Source organism: Mauremys reevesii, linkage group 4, assembly GCF_016161935.1.
Source record: "Mauremys reevesii isolate NIE-2019 linkage group 4, ASM1616193v1, whole genome shotgun sequence".
Lineage (NCBI taxonomy): Eukaryota > Metazoa > Chordata > Testudines > Geoemydidae > Mauremys > Mauremys reevesii.
The window spans coordinates 20196442-20218610 of record NC_052626.1 but is presented as its reverse complement, the minus strand read 5'-3'; the positions used below and the strand labels follow the sequence as shown (position 1 = coordinate 20218610).

The 22169-nt window shown below is 42.2% G+C and overlaps 1 protein-coding gene across 12 annotated transcripts in view; it reads left to right on the top strand.

Moving 5' to 3' along the window:
• LOC120404527 (kinesin light chain 1) overlaps nucleotides 1-22169 on the top strand; it is a 115919-nt gene that overhangs the window by 2257 nt on the left and 91493 nt on the right. For 9 of the 12 annotated variants that reach the window (XM_039537253.1, XM_039537254.1, XM_039537250.1 and 6 more), the window contains 3 exons: nucleotides 3364-3561; nucleotides 4803-4866; nucleotides 5246-5336. In XM_039537253.1, the coding sequence (XP_039393187.1) occupies nucleotides 3364-3561; nucleotides 4803-4866; nucleotides 5246-5336 (353 nt within the window). Of the gene's footprint in view, nucleotides 1-26; nucleotides 1030-3363; nucleotides 3562-4802; nucleotides 4867-5245; nucleotides 5337-22169 lie in introns of those variants that run through there. The other 3 variants (XR_005598031.1, XM_039537256.1, XM_039537257.1) reach the window with 3 other exon arrangements.

Genomic DNA, 22169 nt, shown 5'->3' with positions numbered 1-22169 from the left:
TCAATTGTTCTCCATGTCCACTGAAGGTGGGCCAAGAAGCAATCTGTTTTAATCTGTAGCAAGGGAGAGTTATTAGGATAAACTTTCTAACTGTGAGATTAGTTAAATACTGGAATAGGCTTCCAACTGAGGTTGTAGAATGCTTGTTGTCATTGTTTTTTGAGAACATGTTAGACAAACACAGGGATGGTCTAGATCGGGGTTCTCAAACTTTATTACACTGCGACCCTCTTCTGACAACAAAAATTATGACAGGACCCCAGGATGGGGCACTGAAGCCTAAGCCCACCCAAGCTCTGCGGTCCCAGGTGGGGTGGTAGAGTCAAAGCCAAAACCCATGGGTGGTGGGTGGAGGCCCCCTGTGGGGAGGCTAGCCCCCAGCTCCGCACTTCTGCCCACACCCTCATTATGCCTGGCTGGAGCCCCAAGACCCCTGTGCCCTCCCCTCACGGCCAGAGCCACAAGCCCTCCAGCCCCCACCACCACCTGCCTGGAGGAGCCCCGGACCAGCCGAAGCCCCGAGCCGAGCCTCCCACTGCCTGGAGGAGCCCTGGCCAGGCTGGCTGAAGCCCTGAGCCGAGCCCCCCCCCCGTGCCGGGAAGAGCCCGGGACTGGCCACAGCCACACTTCCCATTCCTGGACTCAACCTGCCCAGGGGAAAAGCGTCTGTAGAACAGTGGTTTTCAAAGTTCGGGTTGTGACCCAGAATGCAAGGCACTGGCTCAGCATCCAGGAACTCCGGCAGTCCCTGCCTCTTCTGACACCATGCCGCATACCGAAAGCGGCCAGCAGCAGATCCGGCTCGTAGGCAAAGGGGCCACGGGGCTCCGCGCGCTGCCCCCACCAGCCAGTGGGAGCTGGGGCGGGGGAGTGCCTGCAGGCGAGAACCACGTGGAGCCGCTCGCGCGCCTCCACCTAGGAGCTGGACCTGCTGGCCGCGTCCAGAGTGCAACACGGTCCGCAGTGCTAGGACAGGTGGGAAGCCTGCCTCTGCACCACAGTTGCACTGCTGACCAGGAGCCGCCAGAGGTAAGCCTGTGCCCCAACCCCATGTTCCTGCCTCAGCCCGGAGCCCCTTCCTGCACCCCAACTTCTCGGCCCCCACTGCAGAGCCTGCACCACCAGCCCAGAGCCCTGACCCTATCCTGAATTCCAACCCCCCACCCCAGCCCAGAGCCCCCTCCCACACACTGAACCCCTCATTCCTGGCCCCACCCTGCAGCCCTCACTCCTGCACCCCAACCCTCTGCCCCAGGCCTGAGCCCCCTCCCACATCCCAAACCCCATATCCCCAGCTCAGTTGTCATGGGCATCAACAATTTTCTTCAACTAGGTCGCCAGAAAAGAAGTTTGAAAACCACTGCTGTAGAAGACACTTTTGATATGTCACATGCAATCTCCGGGGCGGCTGAGGAGGCATAATAATAGTAAAAACTTTGCTGCCAAACCCTGCAGCCAGTGGTTCAATGGCCAAGCCCCACTGGCCTGGCCAAGGGGGGCCAAAGATGAAGCCCAAGGGCTTCAGCCCCAGGCAGAGGGCCTGTAACTTGAGCCCTTCCGCTCATGGCCGAAGCGCTTGGGCTTTGGCCTGGGATGGTGGGGCTCAGGCTTCGGCTCTGGGCCCCAGCAAGTCTAAGCCAGTCTCAGCGACCCCATTAAAATGGGGTCTTGACCCACAGTTTGAGAACTGCTGGTCTAGATAATGGTTAGTCCTGCCTCAGTGCAAGGGGCTTTAATAGAAGACCGCGAGGTCCCTTCCTGCCCTATATTTCTATGATTCTGTGAAAATAGATAAAGTAAATATTGTTAAATCAAGCTGTAATACGTTCTCAAGCAACATTTTTCTTAATTTGCTTAGCTATAAATTTCAATTATTGATGGAATTTTTTTTTATTGGGCTGTGCATATATGGTGAAAGCAATGTTTACTGACATTTACCGGTAAATATCTAATCCTTCCAAGCCTATTTATATTGTAGTCCAATTTTAGACTAATTACTACATTATCATACAAGTAGAGGCTAGAGTTTGAGAATCTTTACACAATCTGAATTTCCTCAATATAGCAAAATTAGCCAAGTTCTAAATCAGGGATTGGCAACCTTTGGCACACGGCGTGTCAGGGAAAGCCGCTGGCGGGCTGGGACAGTTTGTTTACCTGCAGCATCCACAGGTTCGGCCGATCGCAGCTCCTACTGACTGCGGTTCGCTGTCCCAGGCCAATGGGGGCTGTAGGAAGCGGCGCGGGCCAAAGAATGTGCTGGCTGCCGCTTCCTGCAGCCCCCATTGACATAGGATGGTGAACCACGGCCACTGGGAGCTGTGATTGGCCAAACCTGTGGACGCTACAGGTAAACATACCGTCCCGGCCTGGCAGCGGCTTTCCCTGGCAGGCCACGTGCCAGAGGTTGTCAATCCCTGTTCTAAATGTTGATTCCACAAGACCTGGGTTTAGAATATTTTTTCTAAGCACAGTGCAGGTGTTACCTGTTCACTGAGCTCTCTAAATAAAGAACATCAGATTAGGGACCCAATCTTGTAAATATTTATACACGCACTTAACTTTATGCACTGTGCATAGTCCCACTGTGGTCAGTGAGAGTATTCATGCAGTGTGAACCACATACAGGCGCTAGTTTACCTGCCTACAAGATACAACTAAGATTAATTATAAATGGAGAAATAAGAATGTGGTGGTGTTGTTGTTTAATAACTTTAAAAATGCTGGTAGCATACAATAATTTATATTTCTATAGTGCCTTGCCTTTCATCTGAGAGTGCTTTACATACTTCAGAACGCCTCTCTGACAAATAAATATCACCCTGATTTTGTAGATTGGGAAACTGTGGTACAGAGAAGGTAGGTTACTTGTCCAAAATCAAAAAGTGTCATTAACAGAGTATGTTAGTAGTCCAGAGTTCTCCCTACTCCGCCCTCAACAAACCACTGGTTAGTACCTCCTGTATGCACTCTTACAAACATACACAAGCAAAGAATAAACGGCAAGGAAAACTGCAAATGAAAATATATACGAGGCTCATCCTGTACCTAACAGTCTCCTATGCTACCATCAAATATATTAACAAGACAGAATGTCCATGACATGAAGAAGTGAAAGTGTGATATAAGGGTTTCTTTAGTCTGTGTCTGTATCCCAAAGTCACTTGTGCCTCTCTGACAGTTTGATAAACATATAATAAAAGTGAATTACTGATGTAAACTTAAATCAAGCTAACCTGAACTCTCAAAACTTTTGTTTTCATTATTGTGTTTTAAGATTAGACTCAGCTGTGTGAGACATTTTATTATACTTTTCTAAGAAACAGTATGCAAAATTTTTTTAAATGTATTTTTTTTTTTAAGGCTTCAAGTTTCTGCCCTCCAGCACATTCTTGCAATGATTGGATTGGTCCTCCTGACAGACAGTCAAACCTCCGACCAATAGTATTTCATATTCCTAAAAATGAATCGCCACTGGGACGAAGACTTAGGGAATTTAGACAGGAAACTCAAGTTTGGAACCAACAATTCTGGGCAAGCCAGAATGTGTCATTCAGAAAGGTGAGCATGTAGATGAGGTACTAAGCCACTTGGTGGTGCTGAGTTTCCTTAAGAATTTGTGGCATTAGCAGCTGATAGAAAACATGATTCTGTTTTGGCTAGATGAAAATTTTTTCACAATTGCATTGTATAGTGACATTGAACCATGATAATTTTATATTATATAGCTGTTCAGAATAGTTGAGAGCACTACAACTAATTATTTTACCTTTATAAACCATTCCTAAATGGTGTGGTTTTGCAATTATTTATCTCTTGTTTTAAACTGATTTTATAGTTGATTAATATTAGAGGGTGTTTTTGGCCATTAAATAGGCTTATCAATACTGAGGAGTGCATATAAAGATGAGCTGCAAAGCTAAAATGTGTGTGTACATTACTGTTGCTTGAGGATGTATAAAGAGATTCTCCAAACTTTTTGCTGCTTGTTTTTTACATTAGAAATATATGGTTGTGACTATTCTCTTTTCTGGAGGATCTGGAATGTGAGATTAAAGCTGGTTACTGAAAACTGAGCTACTGTTCTAATTCCAATGGCATAGATGCAATCACTGAGGGGAAAATGAGGGACATATCTCCCCTCACCAACTTTACTGTCCTGTTGATGTGTTTTTTAAATAATGGCTACAAGCAGTGCATTTCACTCCTGGTCCCTCTCAGTTTTTTTTCTTACATGGGAAGAATATGTTGAATTCTAGGTTTGGAGAGGACCAACTCATCTATCTACCTCAAGCTGTGATGAAAACTATTTCTGTTTTTTTGTTTTTAAGATAGAAAAAAAATTAACTAAAAAAAAGCTACCAATTTTTAAAATTCTATTAAGTAACTATGAATTTATTTTAAAAGGCTTAAGATCTTTCTGTGAATTTCACTATAATGGGCATAAGGCAGGAAGACCTTAAGAGCTGATATGTTGCCTTATTTAAAACTTACAATGTAAGGTCTTGATCCTGAAAACACTAAGCATATATACATACCTTTACTCACATGAGTAGTGCAATTTACTTCAGTAGGACTGTTTGCATGAATAAAATTGTGCGCATTCTTAAGAGTTTACAGGATTGGGTCTAAATGATTGTTTCCTGAGGAGGATCCAGTTATTGGTTTAAGTAGAAAACACTGTAGTCATTATCTGGTGTATAAATATTGTTCAGATTATTGAAACTATTGATCAGTAAGATAGCTGACTTCAAGAATTAAATACATTTAATTATAATGTTATAATGTTAAATGTGTTTTAGGGAAAAGAAGAATTCATTTACTCAAGACTGAAGGCTAAAGGTCTGGAAATGAAAGATGAAACAGGTTAGTGAGATCATTTTTTTTAAAAATTTAATATGCTTTCTGAAAGGGAGGGTTCTGGTTAATTTTAAGTTTTCACCAGATAGTTTAAACTCTCCTAAAAAAAATTAAGAGCAAATCCTGCCTCTGCCTCCATGGTTACAGAGCATCACTTGGCAGTACTGCCAGTGCAGCTTTGTGACCCAACAAGGCCGGGTTGGTCAGGGTTTGAAAGCCTGTGCCGGTGTGTGGTAGACCACACATCTCTACAGTAATTCTTTGCACAATGGGGCCTGTGGGTCACACACACATTCTGTAGCAGAGCAACATTTCTTGAGTCCTCAGTTCAGTGTATTAATCGCAAGAATAACCTTGATGTATTTATGTTGAAATTTATTTTCAGGTCAAAAGGTAACATTGAGTGCAGAAGAAATGGCAGATTTTTACAAGGACTTTTTAAGTAAAAATTTTAAAAAGCACATGTGTTATAACAGGTAGGTGTGTGCTCTTCCTGTTGGGTAATACACATAATTCTTCTAAGTTAAAGGGACACCATCAACTTAAATCGCTCTTTTTGTCTGAAACTTTTTGCCTGCTGTTGTTATAAGTAGTACCTAAGGTTGTTTGCTGAAAGAGATTAGAAAAAATAATTTTTTCCCTTAAATTTGATTATTTTGCATGTGACAGAACTTCTTGTATAGTCACTTTGAGAATGTCCACTATTTATTGTTAGATCCAGCTCCCCAGGAAATTAATCAGTCTCTCCATGGACTTAGATGGGAGCTGAATCAGCCCTCAGTCAGTCAGTTTCACTTTTTATTGTACCTGTCTTTCAACAGCTACAGGAGAAAAAATTACAATTGGAAATGTGATTGTAAAACCACTTAAATTTTTTTGAAAAATTGAGTAGACTTCTAGTTGACTGTGTCCCTTTTAAACATTGAATTAGGCAGTGACAATGTGTGAATGTTTTTGCGTTCAGTAGAAAATTTTGCCATGTAAACTAAATAATATTTAGCATTTGTACTTATTCTTGTTTTTTTATTTTTCACCATTTTACCTATAAGCTTACCAAACTGAAATTGATTAGTTTTGTTTTGTAGGGTGAGGTACTTGAAGTTGTATGGGTATTTGAACCCAATCTAAGATCACTCCTGAGAGAGATCCTTAGCATCTTTATTCTTGCATGCAGCATCTCTTTCTCCTCTGTGTTGAACGGTATTGGACCCAAAAGAGTTAAGGTGCTACTAAAAATAGTGTTTTTCTGCTACAATATTCTGATCTTTAATATTACACATTTACTATGAATTGTGGTTTGGAGTTGTATATACAGTAACTTTGTACTTTTACCATAAGAACCATTTAAAAAAAAATTCCTTAATGTTTAACTACAGAAAAACACACAGCAATAGCCTTAAAACACTGACACTCAGAAATGCTGTGGTTATATATTTTGAATAACAAGATGGCTACAGCTATAGCAAATGTATTGCCTGGTGCTTGGGGAAAGCAGACAGAGCCAATTCAGGGAGTAGCAATCAGAAGGCCCACCATAGTGAACTGTGACTAATATTCCACCTCAGGTAAGAGTTCAGAATCTCTTCCTGAATATAGTCCTTGTTGCTATGCTGCGATCAGCTCAGCTGGCTATAATTACATCATTTTAATTTATAAAGTGTAATTGTACAGCCCAGAAGATAGCAGTGCTTTATTATAGGCATTCTGATTTCTGAGGGCCTAGCTTGTAGAATCTGTTATTCATGTGTTCAATTGCACACTCTCTGAGCATTGCCAGCTGGACTGGGAGTTGTGGCTGCAGTAGAGTTGAAATTTGAAAATTCATCATCCTTTTAAGTGTAGTTTAAAAATTAACCGATACTATGACTGCATTGGCTCCATGAATATGCATTTAGGAATATTTATACTGAAAACATTATCTAGTTTTGAAAACTGGAGTAAAAATGTAAGCAAAGGAAATAAACAGGAAATGAGATCATAGCATATATATAATTCTCATTGTGGAAGTAAAGGGGAAAAAGACAATTACAGTATTATTAGTGTGACTTGTTGATTTACATGCATTTTAAGAGATGTTGGGTTTTATCTTTTTGTTACATTTTATGTGTAGTTTGCTACTAATTAAGGCCTGATCCAGGGTCAGGCCTTTATTGTGCCAGGCACATACATAAAAGCTTTCCCGTAGAGCTCTGCCAGTTGATCCTGATCAGTAACATCACTGCTATTCCAGCGCTAAGCCTGTTTTGACCAGATCCTGCTAATTGTGCAGTGTTTTGTGAAATAGACAGATGCCCACTGGAATTAGAAAGAGATAACAAAACATACTTTCATTTGTGAGAAGGGCAAGGATTTGAAATCAGTTATCAAGAGTTATCAAGAGGTGCAGACTGTTTTACCTAGATCCTGAATTATTTCTTAAAGGCATGCCTCCCTTCCTCCCCACGCCCCCCCCCCCCAAAATAGATATCATTTTAAAGAATATGAACTTTGCAAGGCAGAATACTGGCTGAATAAAATATATATTGACTTATAAACCTAGCATTTGTCATAATGGAACAGATAATTTGACCTTTCAAGACTGACTTTTTTTTTCTGCCTTTGGCAGTGATCAACTCTGCCCATCCAAATGCATGCATATACACGTACACCTGGCTAATAGTACAGCGCTGGAAAATTCTCCCTGAATGCTTGATGATCAACTTTCCCTCTGAACTATGAGGCTTGATGACCCTTATCTTAGTTTGCATAAGTTCAAATGTAATTGGTATAATTGGCCATAAAACTATTCAACCCCTCTTTAACTCTAGTAGCATATTAAACTGAGTGCCTGCAGCCATGCATTCCATAGACTGATTACACAATGTTTGACTTCTTTTTAACCATGTACTTACTTCCTAATTAGCCTATGAAAATTTGTGCTAATTAGACAGAATCAATGCTGCGAGGAAAGAAAAGGTAGGTCATAATTGAATTGTCATGTGTCAATGCCTCTAGGATAGCTAATGCAATTATTTACCTCTCTCTCCCCTCCCCCCCCCCCTCCTCTGTTTTTTCTTCTTGTACTGATTGTTTTTCTGGTGCTGGAATCTAGAGAATGGTACAAACGTAATTTTACTATCACGTTCCTCATGGGACAAGTGGCCTTTGAGAGGGCATGGAGGAGGCTTGGCTGGAAAAAGATGAAAGTTGGAAATTAACGCTCACCATGTCGTATAGAATACAACAACACAATAAAGACTGTTGGACTGACACACTGTCTGTGGTCACATTCAGACTCTAGTTGCTGTGGCAGTAATTCACTGTTTACTTTGTATATCAGGCCACATGAATGAAAATAGCTGCTGATCTTGACTTTGCATTACCATGTTACACCGGAACATTAAAAAGTACGCCTAACCAAAAGCTATATTGGCAACTTACCAACAGCCTAAGGGCTGCACATAATTTACACACAATGGAACAGATTGCAGCCACCCTCATCATTAATCTGGTGGTGCACCCCATAGAGACTATATGATCCAACATACCATGATTCATCTTGTTCCACATCCTGTAGTCTCCATGGGCCATATCAGTATATAAAAGATGGAAGTGGCCATGGTCTGCACTGGCTACATGGGCTACAATTTTGCCACCCTGGTATAATCATCGTAGAGGTAAGTGCAGTTTGATTATACATTGATTAAATTTAACTTGGATTTTTAAACACATTCTTATTTAGAGTGATTTGAATCACTTTTTTAAAGTAACACTTAAAATATTCTGTAGATTTAATACCCTTATAAATGACCAAAACAACCGAATCTTCTTAATTGATCTATTCTTGTGAAAACAAACTTGTTGACTAAGTGATGTCTCAGTTGTCAGAGCTCAGATGAATAAATTTAAGATTTTTTTTAGTTTTAAAGTAAATAAAATGTAAACATTGTCAGTCATTTAGCAGTTATGATAGAAAGGGAGTTGAATACAGAGGGTGAAAAGTGCTAGTAAATACCAATTCATGCCTGTTAATTACCCTCAAAACACTTGCTGCTCTCACCAGGTTCCTTGAGCACCCAAAAGTCCTGCTAGCATCAGAGGGCTTTGGGTGCTCAAGGAATTCCATTTCATTGGTCAGGTGTGCTATTTAAACTAATTCTTGCAATTTCATTGTACCATTTATGTCATTTCTTTTAAATACCTTGCACTGAGGGTGTTTCCTACCCATTAATGAAGTTGAACAGATGTGTTTGTTTGCTTTGGTACCTGATAAGTGGATTCTGCTGAATGGAATGTGTATGGACAAATGTGAATGTTTGAATTCCAGGGGTGATATTTTTGATACAGTAACAAAGAGCAGTAGAACTGCAAATATGTGGTGGAAAATAATGTATGCTTCGTTCTTGGATTTGAAAAATCCACAGGAAAAATATGAGAGTTCTCAGGGCTAGACAAACCTGTTACCATTCTCTCACCCTTCCAAGTGGTCCCTAGCGGTAGGCACCATCTCCTCCCAGTTGTTTGGAGCTTGATCACATAGCATGCTTGACCAATTGCTTGGCATCAGCAAGGGTAGCAACCCTCATCAGGTGGCCCATCTCTCTGTTAAAATAATCAGATCCAAATATACAGAACTCAAAACTCTAGGTGGGAATGGGCACCAACACAATATTTCCTCCACATGCACATGTGTGTACACACCCTCCAGCCTTGCAAAAGTTACTTTGTGAAAACAGCACATTTGGAGTTCTGTAGGTTTAGGGGATGGGTCTGGGGAATGGCCAAAGGACGTCTCTGTGGAGCATCATCTGCTAGCCTTTGTTTTCATGCTGTCATACCTCCTCAAAGGAGGTGTAGAGGCCAAGGCTTAATGTCTCAGCCCTCTAGAGATGTTTTTGAGATCCACAGAATAATCTTGCATGGGCTGTGACCTTCCAAATTCATGGATGCCCTGAGTACTGCAAGTAAATTATTAAACATGCAGCTTTTCTTTCTTTCTGTAAAGATTTTTCACATAAACCCCATGTGTGGTTCCTGCATTGACCCACTAATGGCCCCATAATCTGGGCTACTTATGTCAGGGCACCCACATAATGACTTATGGGGTTAATGGTCTGTTGGCTAAATGATCTGTTAATTTTCAAGTTGTGATTATGAGCCCTGATACAACATGTTTCAGTAATATTGTGATCTGACTTAAATCCATAAGAGAAAATTTTGTATGTAAATCTAAATACCCAGGTGAACTCTCCTGCTTTGGATTCTGTTTTTTTTTTCTATCAACACAAAAGCTGCGTCGACCTGTTCTGCTCATTCTCTTTGCTCTTTCTGTCTTGTAATACCAATGTAATACTGCTATGTTTCCTTGGACAAAATGGTTATGAAAGTTGCTTATTACATAGGAGTTTAAGCTTGGAACTGGCTCTGCTGTATATTTATTACAATATTTTGTTTGAAATGTCTTATCCTTTTCAGAATATTTTTATCTTGAAATAAAGCATTAGATATGTTATGTGTAATACTGCAAGTCTCGTCATGAACTCGTAGTTGCAGTGTGTGTGTGTGTGTGTGTGTGTGTGTGTATGTATGTGTATATATATGTATATATATATATACACACACATATACATATTCTGTGTGTGTGTGTATGTATGTGTATGTGTATGTATATATATATATATATATATATATATATATATATATATATATATGTATATAAATATAATTTACATTCCAGGTTTGGGTGGCCTTTACATGTTGTTGAATTTCAGAGAACCCAGTCCTGAAAAAACAAGCACAGTCCCCATAAAAGTACTTTGTTCACATTTAGCAGAGCGGGAGAATCAACACTCAGGTTCAAAATCAAAGTACAAGCCTGGTAGAGAAATACTTTAGAGTATCAGCCACAGCCTACCCTTTCCCCTCCTAAACTGGGACAGATAGATTTGGACAGTGCATGAATCTGCTGGCCTCTCGGCTGATCTGTCCATATTTACCTCTCTCCTTTTGCTTTCTGGAGAAATGTCAGTCATCTGCCAACTGCAATAAGGAGCTATATGGGATTCTATAATTTTGGGGCCTGGCTTTACTACTACATTGGCTTCTAAGGCATCCATGTTGTGGGATTAGGATTGAGTCCAAGATACTTACAAGGCAAAGTTTTCCAGCTGTACTTCAGCTTTTCCATTGATCTCTTGCTCAGCAGTAGTTGGTATGTTAGATATATAATATATGGAGATATACCTATCTCAGAGCTGGAAGGGACCCTGAAAGGTCATTGAGTCCAGCCCTCTGCCTTCACTAGCAGGACCAAGTACTGATTTTGCCCCAGATCCCTAAGTGGCCCCCTCAAGGATTGAACTCACAACCTTAGGTTTAGCAGGCCTATGCTCAAACCACTGAGCTACCCCTGCCCCCTGTACTGTCTATATTGGTCAGGGAGGGAGTCCCCACTTGTGGGATTTCTTGAATTCAACAGGACTGCTCTCATGCATGCTTAAAGTTAAGCTTGTGCAAGTGTTTTCAAGATTGGTGCCTTAGACATTTCATCTTTCCCTGTTCACCACTGTTGGTTTGATCAGATGAGATGCTTTTGCTTACAGTCCTTTCTGAGAGTGGAAAACAAAGGTCAGTATTTTCAAAAGTGGCTGCTGATTTTGAGTGCCTCAAGTCTTAGGGCTCACAACCTGAAACACTTTGATACACTCCACTTTTGAAAGACGGAATCTGCTGTTCTCTGCGACTAAAGTAGAGCTGCCAGCTGTGCCGCACTTCTGAAAATCAGACCCAATCTGTCTCTAGTGAAGCATTTGAAAATGCTGTCAGTCCCATTCAGTGACAAGGGTCCACTTTTAGAACTCCCTCTCTGGCTCACCGGAGCCTGATCTTACTGAGCATTTTGTTTAATGATGGACACTATTAGGAAATAGGTGATGGAAACTGAAGTCCCATTCATGCAATGAGCTCCATGTGGGCAGCCCCCCTACACAGATGTGCAACTCCATTTCCTTCATGTATGGATCTCATAGCAAACAGCATAAGGCCTCAATCCTGCAAAGTGCAAGATATTAATTCAGAATATCCAAAAAAGCTACCATGAAAATATGTTAAAAATAATGCCTGTAAAATTTGCTTATTACCAAAACCACATTAATTTATGGAGACAGTGTTGTGAGCAGCCAGAGGCCATATCATTTTGCCAGCATTACATTTATTTTTTCTTCTTCAGGCAAGGAACAGTTATGATGCCTGCTGTGTTAAGATTTATCAGTAATATCTGCTGTGCATCAAATCTAAAAAAAGAATATGGCGCTTCCATGGTCTGTTGAAACTAAAATTCTTGTGCCTATTAAGGACTATTATAGCAACAGAAGCTGGAGGAAAGATCAAAGAGCAACTTCTCTGTGCACCAGCTCTCTCTATGGGGGAGGAAAAAATGCAGAGGAGCTATTTTACCATCTAAGTATTAAATTAATCCTATCAAAAAGAAATAGACATTTTCATATTTCACATAGCATCATCATGTACTGTTTAATCTCTCTCTCCTTTGCAGGGATCTAATGCAGCAACATTTTGGTGATATTCAAATGGTTAATAATTTAGGTAATTGCTGGGAAATGGTTATGTTCCAACAGTCTTAGTATTTCCTGCTATTTGCTACACTTCTCTAGTGAGGCATATATTTCAGTTGAATAGAAAAGGAGGATGTATCATAAAGGAATGAGAAGGGAGATTAAAGGCTCCTTTGAAGGGCTTGCTGTGATTATAGCTCCCTTGTGATTAGAGAAGATTCATAAATCTCAAAATAATTTTATCCAAGGAAAGCTTGAAATAAAACTCCCCAGAAATCTAGTAGGAGAATGTCAGCTCCTATTGTGATATTTTCTAAGTTTCTCTGAAAATTAAGTGCTCCACCAAAAAAATATCACTAGTTCAAAAGTCAGAGTTGTCATCTGTAAGCTAGCACTTTTGGCTCATATGTTTCATAAACTTGTCATTTTAGGAGGGACTGTACGTCAGCCAGTTTTCAACTTCACAGGCCCATTGCTAAGCAACAAAGAGTGTCCCTTAGGACAACCAGACTTAGCCTAAATGAGGATTTCTTTTGCTGTTTGCCAGGAGCTTAACCACCACATTTTTGCATAAAACCAGGTAAATTGAAACTTAACTGCAAAATGGAATATTGGATGCTGGGAGCTGTAGTCTATAATCTCTACAGTAAAGATACCAATATCTGTGGGCCACTGTAATCTACTAGTTCTCCAAGAGTGGCCCTGAGCTCTAGGAACCCAAACGAGTTCTCACAACCAAAATACATCTTAGGTTTTCCATATTTGTTTTTAAATTATTTTCTTATACAGTCTGTTGAATTTTAAATATAATACACTTAAGACAGCAATTCATAAGAGTTATTTATGCAAGTCAAATAACCTCTTTTTGCCTCAATTTTATGTATGTTAATAGGGTTAATTCTCCCAGGTGTTGTGTGGCTTAGCTGACTGACATACTCAAAGGGGAGATGCTGTAGAAGTGTAAACAGTACTATTGGCTAGAAATAGAAAGATAAACAGAATTTCTCTAAATAGGATTTATTAGTGATTTTTTAATATTTCAGTGCACTAGCAGCCCTGATGAGAATCCAGGCCTCATCTTACTACAAGCTGTACATATACATATTAAGACATGGTCTCTTCCCCAAACAGCGTACAATCTGATTTGCCTTACTAGATCAGAACATAAGTCCATTTAGTGCAGTATTCTGATCTTCTGTGAGAGAGACACATGCTCTTCCTCAGATCTGGCCAACTTGTGTTCAGCACAGGGTGCGGTGGTATGCCATCTTTGCACTCCCTGATCCCTAGGATAAATTAGAGAAACCCTGAGGGCTACTGTTCAAAGAACCACTATGCCACCCAGGCATCACTGGAGTGCAGCAGTGTTCTGTCCATGCCCCTTCCTCCAGAGAGCTAGGGGGCTAGGGATGGCTGGGAGGAGGAAGTAGCATAGAATTGGCTGTATGTCACCCAGGGATTTCTCTATGCCAGGAAAATCCTCAGATGCCTAGCGAAGGAGCTTTACAGATCCCGTATGTCACCGAAATGTAGGCATAACTAGACCTAAAACAGACCTCATTTCTCAGTGGGCATGACTGGGAAGGTGAATAGAAGATAAAGTTGTAAATAAGGGTGTAACGCATTAGGCTAGAGTCAGTCTAGCTGAAATAGTCAGGAACATGCTGATACTAGGGACAATGAACAAGATAAACCTGAAATGTAGAGATCAAGTGATACATGGATAAAGAATGCTGTAAAGTAATTGGTTCTTGAAAAGTAACCAAACCAATCATGAAACCATATGATGCAATGTATAGCCAGGAATGCAGGTTCTAGTAAAGATGTATATAAGGAAAAATTCTGCTGTGTAACTTTGGATTTGCACTGTACCCTGCATCCATCCTCTGCATTTGAGCCTGGCCTGCTTGTTCATAGTGTTGCTGTATGCCAGATAAAAGTACCTGAGTGACAAATTCCAGAATCAAACTGAGTGGAAGAGGGACTTGGGGATCCCAACATACAGCAGCACAAAGGGGATGTGTCACAAAACTGTCACTATGGCATTTAATAATCTAATATTCCAGTATTTATAAAAGGGACTAAAGAACAATCAGTTTGAAACCCAATAAATAGATCATACATGTTATGTCATAAGAAAGTATGTTTGAATAAGCAGCAATAAAAATGCCAGCTGTTTAAAGAGTCTTCCACACTGAGGGGCAAATCGTCCATTGTAGAACAATGAGAATTTACACCAGCTGAAGCTTTGCCTCTGAGATTTGTATTTTTCTGTTAAAGTCTTTGAAGTATACTGTCAGAGATGAAAAACTAGGATTATTAATTGCATCTCATTGTTAAAGCACTTGGTTGAAAAGCTTTAAATCTGCTGTTGAGTTAAAGGCCTCTCCCCGAACAATTTGTCACATGAAGATAATTATGTAATGCACATTGTCCATTTTAGAATCTTTTAAGAAGAGATTTTCTTAGTTACTGTTCTAAAATTATTTGAATAATTTAATTGTCTGTTTTGTGTGTGTGTGTGTGTGCATATGTATATATAAAAAAGCACACGCTTTGGGGCCCAACATCATTCAAATGCAAAGTTCATGAAATGAAGTCTAAACTTCAAAATAGATTAATTAGCTTGGTAGCTGTCTAACTTGAATACAATTAGGGATCACAATTTTAGGAGTACTGTTCACAAGATGGATGACATGATACAACGTAAAATTTTCTCTGGAGAGCTAAAGTCAAGACCATATTGTGCATTGTCCACACCGATAACTGTTGATGCTACCAATAGTTATGTAAGAAACTGTTTCAACTGTCCAAAGTATCTGGGAGCAAAGAAAGGATGAAAGGGGAGCAAAGCTCCAAAGGATATTTAAGGGATGAGGCAGGCACCTCTCCCCAGTATTAAGCAAAATCATATTCACCCTCAACACCAACCCTTGGAAAGCTTCCAGTTTCCTAAGGCATAAAATTATAAGTGTGTGTGTGTGTGTGTGTGTGTGCGCGTGCGTGCAAGGGATGTTTTAGAGCAGCCTGAACTGAGGAAAGCTTTTACAAATTAGTTCCTCAGCTGCCATGCTCCAATACTCCTCTATGCTTAGTTCATTTATCTCCCTCATTTTAGGGTTCTGTAGCTTGTGTGGCTTACACCAACCTGGAGTAACAACACCCACTACTCCAGCTAGCTGAGTTGTTTGTATGTTTTAATTACATTTCCAGCAGTGAGAGAGCTTTTCTCCTTCCCCAATGATTTGTCTGCTACAGCTATAGGAAGGGCCGGGAGCATCTGTCAGATCTCAAAAGACTCACTGAGCATGCTCAATAATTCCCCCAAAATTATTGCTGTAAATCTGGTTGATGTTTGTATATGGCAGTTGGGCTGGGATGAATCAAAGACTCTGCCCCTGGGAGAGTCTGGCTGTAGAATAGCCATCAGATAAAGGGTACTAGCCTTTTTAGCACAGGAAGTTCTCTCTTGAAGCTGGGAGGTTTTGTATTGTTTCTGTAAAACCAACAGTCACAGAGGATTATTGTTTGCCAGCTTGAGCCCATAATAATCACAGTAGTTACCCAACAGCTAGTCAGCACCCTGCACTTCATTTAACATATAATTAACAATTACATTCTAATTTTTAGTTCCATTATACACTTCTGTGGAAATTAGAACAGCAATTGCACTTATTTACAGCATGAACTTCTTAATAAAAGCCCCATATATTACATTTCATAAACAAAAAGGAAGAAGGTATATCAAATTAAATAGTAGTGCCCAGAACACTGAATTCTAATCCTAGATTAGCTCATGGTCCCAATTTAGAGAAGGGGGAAAAAAAGTGTGATCCTTTATGGATATAAATGCATATGTTCCTCCATCAGTAATGAATTACAAATCTCGCAGTCACATTTTCACAATTACATTGTAAAACACAATTGTGTATGGGGGGGATGTTAAATTGCTGCACACAAATGGGTCCTTTGTTGGGTAGATTTGTGGTCAATGTTGTACAGAAATGAAGGTGAGAAACCATTATTCTTCAGCCTGGTTTTTGAACAATGAGAGTTTTCAGACATATGGTCATGGTATTCTTTTTGTGGCCCTGCAGCACATATTAATAGCTGTAATATGATGTATGCAGTACATTTCACTTTAATTATTCATGTGCATTTCTTTCTTTTGTTCCCAATATCCACTTAGAACACATTAAGGCATGTTTTGGTTTTCTAAAATGTAGTTACAGTTACAAAGCTATTTAAATACTGATGATTCTATAGATGTTTTAGAAGAGAATGTAGCAAAACCAGCGCTTAGGGGGACAGACTAAGGCTTTTAACCTTTTAATTATTTGTCCTATGGGAAAAGATCTGTGCCTCAAAGTGTCAGTGATGTTGCATCATGATACAGTGACCCACATGTTGATGGTGTAACTGCCTCTTCCCCAGTGAGTTTCTGCATAATTTAAACCTTTATTATGTTAAGTCCAGCCTTTATGGTGTGAGGAAAACTTTCAGAATGTGACCTGTGGGCCTCAGTCTGCCAACAAATTAAGGGTGAGATTTCCCCCCCTTGCCTCCCCAACCTCCAGCCCTATTTCTGGCTGGGAGAGGATTTCGCTGGTGCAGGAACTGAGGTGGACAGTTACAAGGCTGTCTTCTGAAGACCCTCCTACAAGCCCTGGCATAGGGGGCATGCAAAGGGTGTGGTGGCACTGCAACAGTGTGTCGATTCTGGCCACTCTTTCATTATTTAAGTACAGCAGAATAGCTTCAACAGGAGAGAGACTGAAGCCTCACATCAAAATATCCCCTAGCTCAGAGGTTAGAGAACTCTCCCGGAGGTGGGGGATCCAGCTTCAAATCCTGTCTCCTCCTCTAGCAAAGAGGACAGAATTTAGCGTGGGTCTCCCACATCCTAGCTGAATGCTCTAACCCAGAGCTATCCACCCTTATTACACAGGAGGGCCACATAAACCTGAGCACAGCCTTGTGTGGGCCAAACAGATTCTATATTAAAAGTCACCTGTACCAGTTTATTTTTCAAGTTCAGCTTGTTTCCAGGGGAGGCAGGTTTGTATAATTTTTGGTGGTGCCCAGAATGGGTCCAAGACCTCCCCCCCCCACCGTGCCGTAAGCCAATATATATATATAAAATGTTAAAATGTGAGGACTCTGGTGGAGTTGGGGATGAGGGGCTTGGGGTGCAGGCTGTAAGGTGGGGCCGGGGATGAGGGGTTCATAGTGCAGGAGGGGGCTCAGGGCTGGGGCAGAGGATTGGGGAGTGTGGGCTGTGGGGTGGGGTGGGGTGGGGCCAGGGATGAGGAGCTTGGGGAGCAAGCAGGCTGCCACCAGCTGGGGTCAGAGAGGACTCCTCCCAGCCCTCCTCCCGTCAGCAGCAGCAAGCTCCGGGGGAGGGCCCCCTCTCACCCCTGGCAGCACACTCACCTTGTATCACTGTCACTAGACGTGCTACTAGGGCCCCTCGGAGGTCCAGGAAGGGGCTGCCCCTTGCCCAGCATGGGGTAAGAATGGTGACTGCGGGTGGGGGGGGTCCTGCCGGAAAAGGGAAAGGTCCGTCCGTTTGAGGCGGATGGGTAGGGTCAGGGTCAGCCTGCCCTGGCGCTAGTGGTTGGGGTGTTAGGATCCTGTGGCGGCAGTTGATGCCGAGAGCCAGCAGAGCAGAGTGCAGAGCTGCAGGGGGACCTGACCACTTCCCAGGGTGCAGGCAGGGATGCTCGGGAGAGGCATGTGAGGGTGGCAGGAAGGGGCAGGGGAGAGACCCGTCCTGGAACATTGGTGGAGCCGGGCCCTGAATATTGCTGGAGCATAGGTACCACGGGCCCATATAATTCACCACTACTGCTTGTTTCATATGTATTTAGATATACAATACTGTACATAGAAACAGGGGCGGCTCTAGCAATTTCACCACCCCAAGCACGGCGGCACGCCGTGGGGAGCGCTCTGGTGGTCGCCGGTCCTGCGGCTCCGGTGGACCTCCCACAGACGTGCCTGCGGAGGGTCCGCTGGTCCCGCAGCTCCAGTGGAGCATCCACAGGCACGCCTGTGGGAGGTCCACTGGAGCCGCCTGCCGCCCTCCCAGGAACAGGCAGAGCGCCCCCCGCGGCATGCCGCCCTAAGCACGCGCTTGGCGCGCTGGGGTCTGGAGCCAGCCCTGCATAGAAACAACCTATTTACACACTTGTGTAAACTAAAATAATGTAAACATGACAACAAAATGCTAATGAATTGGCCAGTAGTATATCATATTGAAGCAGGCTTTATGAAATTCTCTGGTGGGTTGTATACAGCCCACAGGTTGGGCACCACTAGGCTAAAAGTTATAAAGTAGGCACCACCTCCTCCAGACTGTGTTGTGTGGAGCACGACAGATGCCTAACTCATTCCTGCAAGAAATTTCTTAGGCTCCTAAGCCGCCTGACTCTAGGTGGCAGGTGCCTGCTCATAGATCACTAAACAGAGCTAGGCACCTCCCAGCAGCCCAAATTTAGGTGTCTGTCTCTGAGAAAGGAGTGGGGCTTGCAGTGGAAAGAGAGAGCCTGAGACATGAGGCCTGGTAACAACTAACAACAGGGCTTAGTGCACAGGCCCCTCTGGTCAGTATCTCCCATTGGCTAGCTTAAGCTGCTCTCTGCTTAGAATGCTCTAGCCACTGGACTACAGGATATTCTGGTGTGGGGCTCCCTCCATCTCTGCTATGGAAGTTGTTCAACTTTAACTGAACAATTAAATATGAATTACCACCCCCCCCCCAAAAAAAAAGTCAGAATGATTCTGTAGTCTAGTGACTAGGATACTTACCTGGGAGGTGTCAGAGTCCTGCTCCTCATCAGGCAGAGGGGGACCTGCAGTAGTGGTCCTGGATGAGTGCTCTAACCACAGGACTAAAGGTTATGGGGGAGGTCCTCCACTTTCCCCTTGGCTATTATGAACAGATCTAGGTAGCCTCTGATGACACTTACTTATAGGCCTCACACGCGAGTTAGGTGAACAAGCTCCTACTTTCCCCTGGCTCATGGATTGCTCTCAGCTTAGGCAGGAAATGAGTGTCTGGGTTCCTAGAAGGAGACAGCTGTGTGAATACCCATAGGCAGGAACTTAGGCATATAGGGACATTTTACAGCAAAAACTTAGGCACCAAGCAAGTTTATACACCTACAGGGAATGGAAGTTTTGTGGATGACATCGGCACCTAAAAATAAGACTTAGACTCAAGTCTGGGAGTTAGGCACCTACATATTTTTGTGGCTCCAACTCTGGGGAAGTGCCTCAGAAAAGGGAGCTGAGTTAAAATAAGAGCTCTGTCCTCATACATGCCTGCAATTTCTACCAGTATTACAGAGATAAGCAGTTTCACCTACGCTGATTGCAAGTAACCTACAGATAGGCCTAATGAGTCAGCAAGACTTCCATGGAGGAATGCTGACAAGCTTATAAGTAACAAGCACCTTGTTTCATCATTCATTCATTGGAGTAAAGAATACACATAGTAGCAAGGAAGGCACTTAGGAGAGTTTGAAGGTGATCAGATGTGAATGTCCTCTAACTTGTTCCCATCTTTCAACTGTGGGAGTGTATCCCTTTATATATATGTCATAAGCTTTTCCCCTTTTTGCTAGAAACTTTGGCTTCAGGGATGTTTCTCTTTTGTGCCTTACCACTACTAGAGAACCGGGTAGAGGAAAAGATGGGCTAGTGAAGGAGAAATACAGCTCAGGAACAGGTTTGCGGAGTTGGAAAATGAAAATGGAGCACAGCAGGTGGTCTCTGAAGGTGAGAGGGCAAGGAAGAAGAGAAGAGCAGCGAGTCCTATAGGAAGAGGGGAAGAGTCAATGGAGATGACACCAAATATGAGCCCCAGGAGGATACAGGATGGGTTGCGGAGGATTGCAAGAGAGAATAGGAATTGAGAGGACTTGCAGCCAGAGGGAATGGGATAGACTGGAGAATCGCACCATCACCAGGAAAAGGCAGGTCTATGTGATTGGGGACTCCTTACTGAGAAGAATAGACAGGCCTGTAACCAGAGCTGATCCAGAGAACAGAAGGGTGTGCTGTCTGCCGGGTGTGAAGATACAAGATGTGGACCAAAGGCTGAAGAGGATCCTAACGGGAGCGGGAAAGAATCCACTGATTGTCCTTCATATGGGAACAAATGATACGGCTAGATTCTCGCTGGAACGAATCAAGGGAGACTATGCTAGGCTGGGGAAGACACTTAAGAATTCAAGGCTCAGGTGATCTTCAGTAGGATTCTGCCTGTTCCTAGAGAAGGGCAACAAAGGTGTGACAAGATTATGATGCTCAGCAGATGGCACAGGCACTGGTGCTATAAGGAGGGCTTTGGGATGTATGGCCACTGGGAGGCATTCATGGACAGAGGACTGTTCTCTCGGGATGGACTTCACCTGAGTAGGGAAGGAAATAGACTTCTAGAATGGAGGCTGGCACAACTGATTAAGAGAGCTTTAAACTAGGAATTTGGGGGAGATGGTTGGGAGATGTACAGGTAATATCCACGCCGGATTTTAACATTGAGAGGGAAGAAAACGAAGTAAGAAAGGATACAGCCGAGGGTAGGAGAATGGACATAAGGAGGAAGGATAGTGTAGATACAGTCTAATAGGTAATACTGACAGTAGAACATCAATGCCTAATCGGGTAAAGAATGTGAGCAAAGCCAAACAGCAAAAATTAAGATGCTTATACACTAATGCGAGGAGCCTACATAACAAAATGGAGGAACTAGAGCTACTGGTGCAGGAAGTGAAACCAGATATTATAGGGTTAACAGAAACATGGTGGAATAGTAGTCATGACTGGAGTACAGATATTGAAGTGTATGTGTTGTTTAGGAAAGACAGAAATAAAGGCAAAGGTGGTGGAGTAGCATTGTATATCAATGATGAGGCAGACTGTAAAGAAATAAGAAGCGATGGTATGGATAAGACAGAGTCTGTCTGGGCAAAAATCACATTGGGGAAGAAAGCTACTAGAGCCTCCCTTGGGATAGTGCTTGGGGTGTGCTATAGACCACCAGGATCTGATTTGGATATGGATAGAGACCTCTTGAATGTTTTTAATGAAATAAATACTAATGGGAATTGTGTGATCATGGGAGACTTTAACTTCCCAGATATAGACTGGAGGACAAGTGCTAATAATAATAGGGCTCAGATTTTCCTGGATGCGATAGCTGATGGATTCCTTCACCAAGTAGTTGCTGAACTAACAAGAGGGGATGCCATTTTAGATTTGGTTTTGGTGAGTAGTGAGGACCTCATAGAAGAAATGATTGTAGGGGACAACCTTGATTCAAGCAATCATGAGCTAATTCAGTTCAAACTAAATGGAAGGATAAACAAAAATAGATCTATGACTAGGGTTTTTTATTTCAAAAGGGCTAACTTAAAAAAATTAAGGAAATTAGTTAGGGAAGTGGATTGGACAGAAGAACTTGTGGATCTAAAGGTGGAGGAGGCCTGGAATTACTTAAAGTCAAAGTTGCAGAAACTATCAGAAGTCTGCATCCCAAGAAAGGGGGAAAAATTCATAGGCAGGAGTTGTAGACCAAGCTGGATGAGCAAGCATTTCAGAGAGGTGATTAAAAAAAAAGCAGAAAGCCTACAAGGAGTGGAAGATGGGAGGGATCAGCAAGGAAAGCTACCTTATTGAGATCAGAACATGTAGAGATAAAGTGAGAAAGGCCAAAAGCCATGTAGAGTTGGACCTTGCAAAGGGAATTAAAAC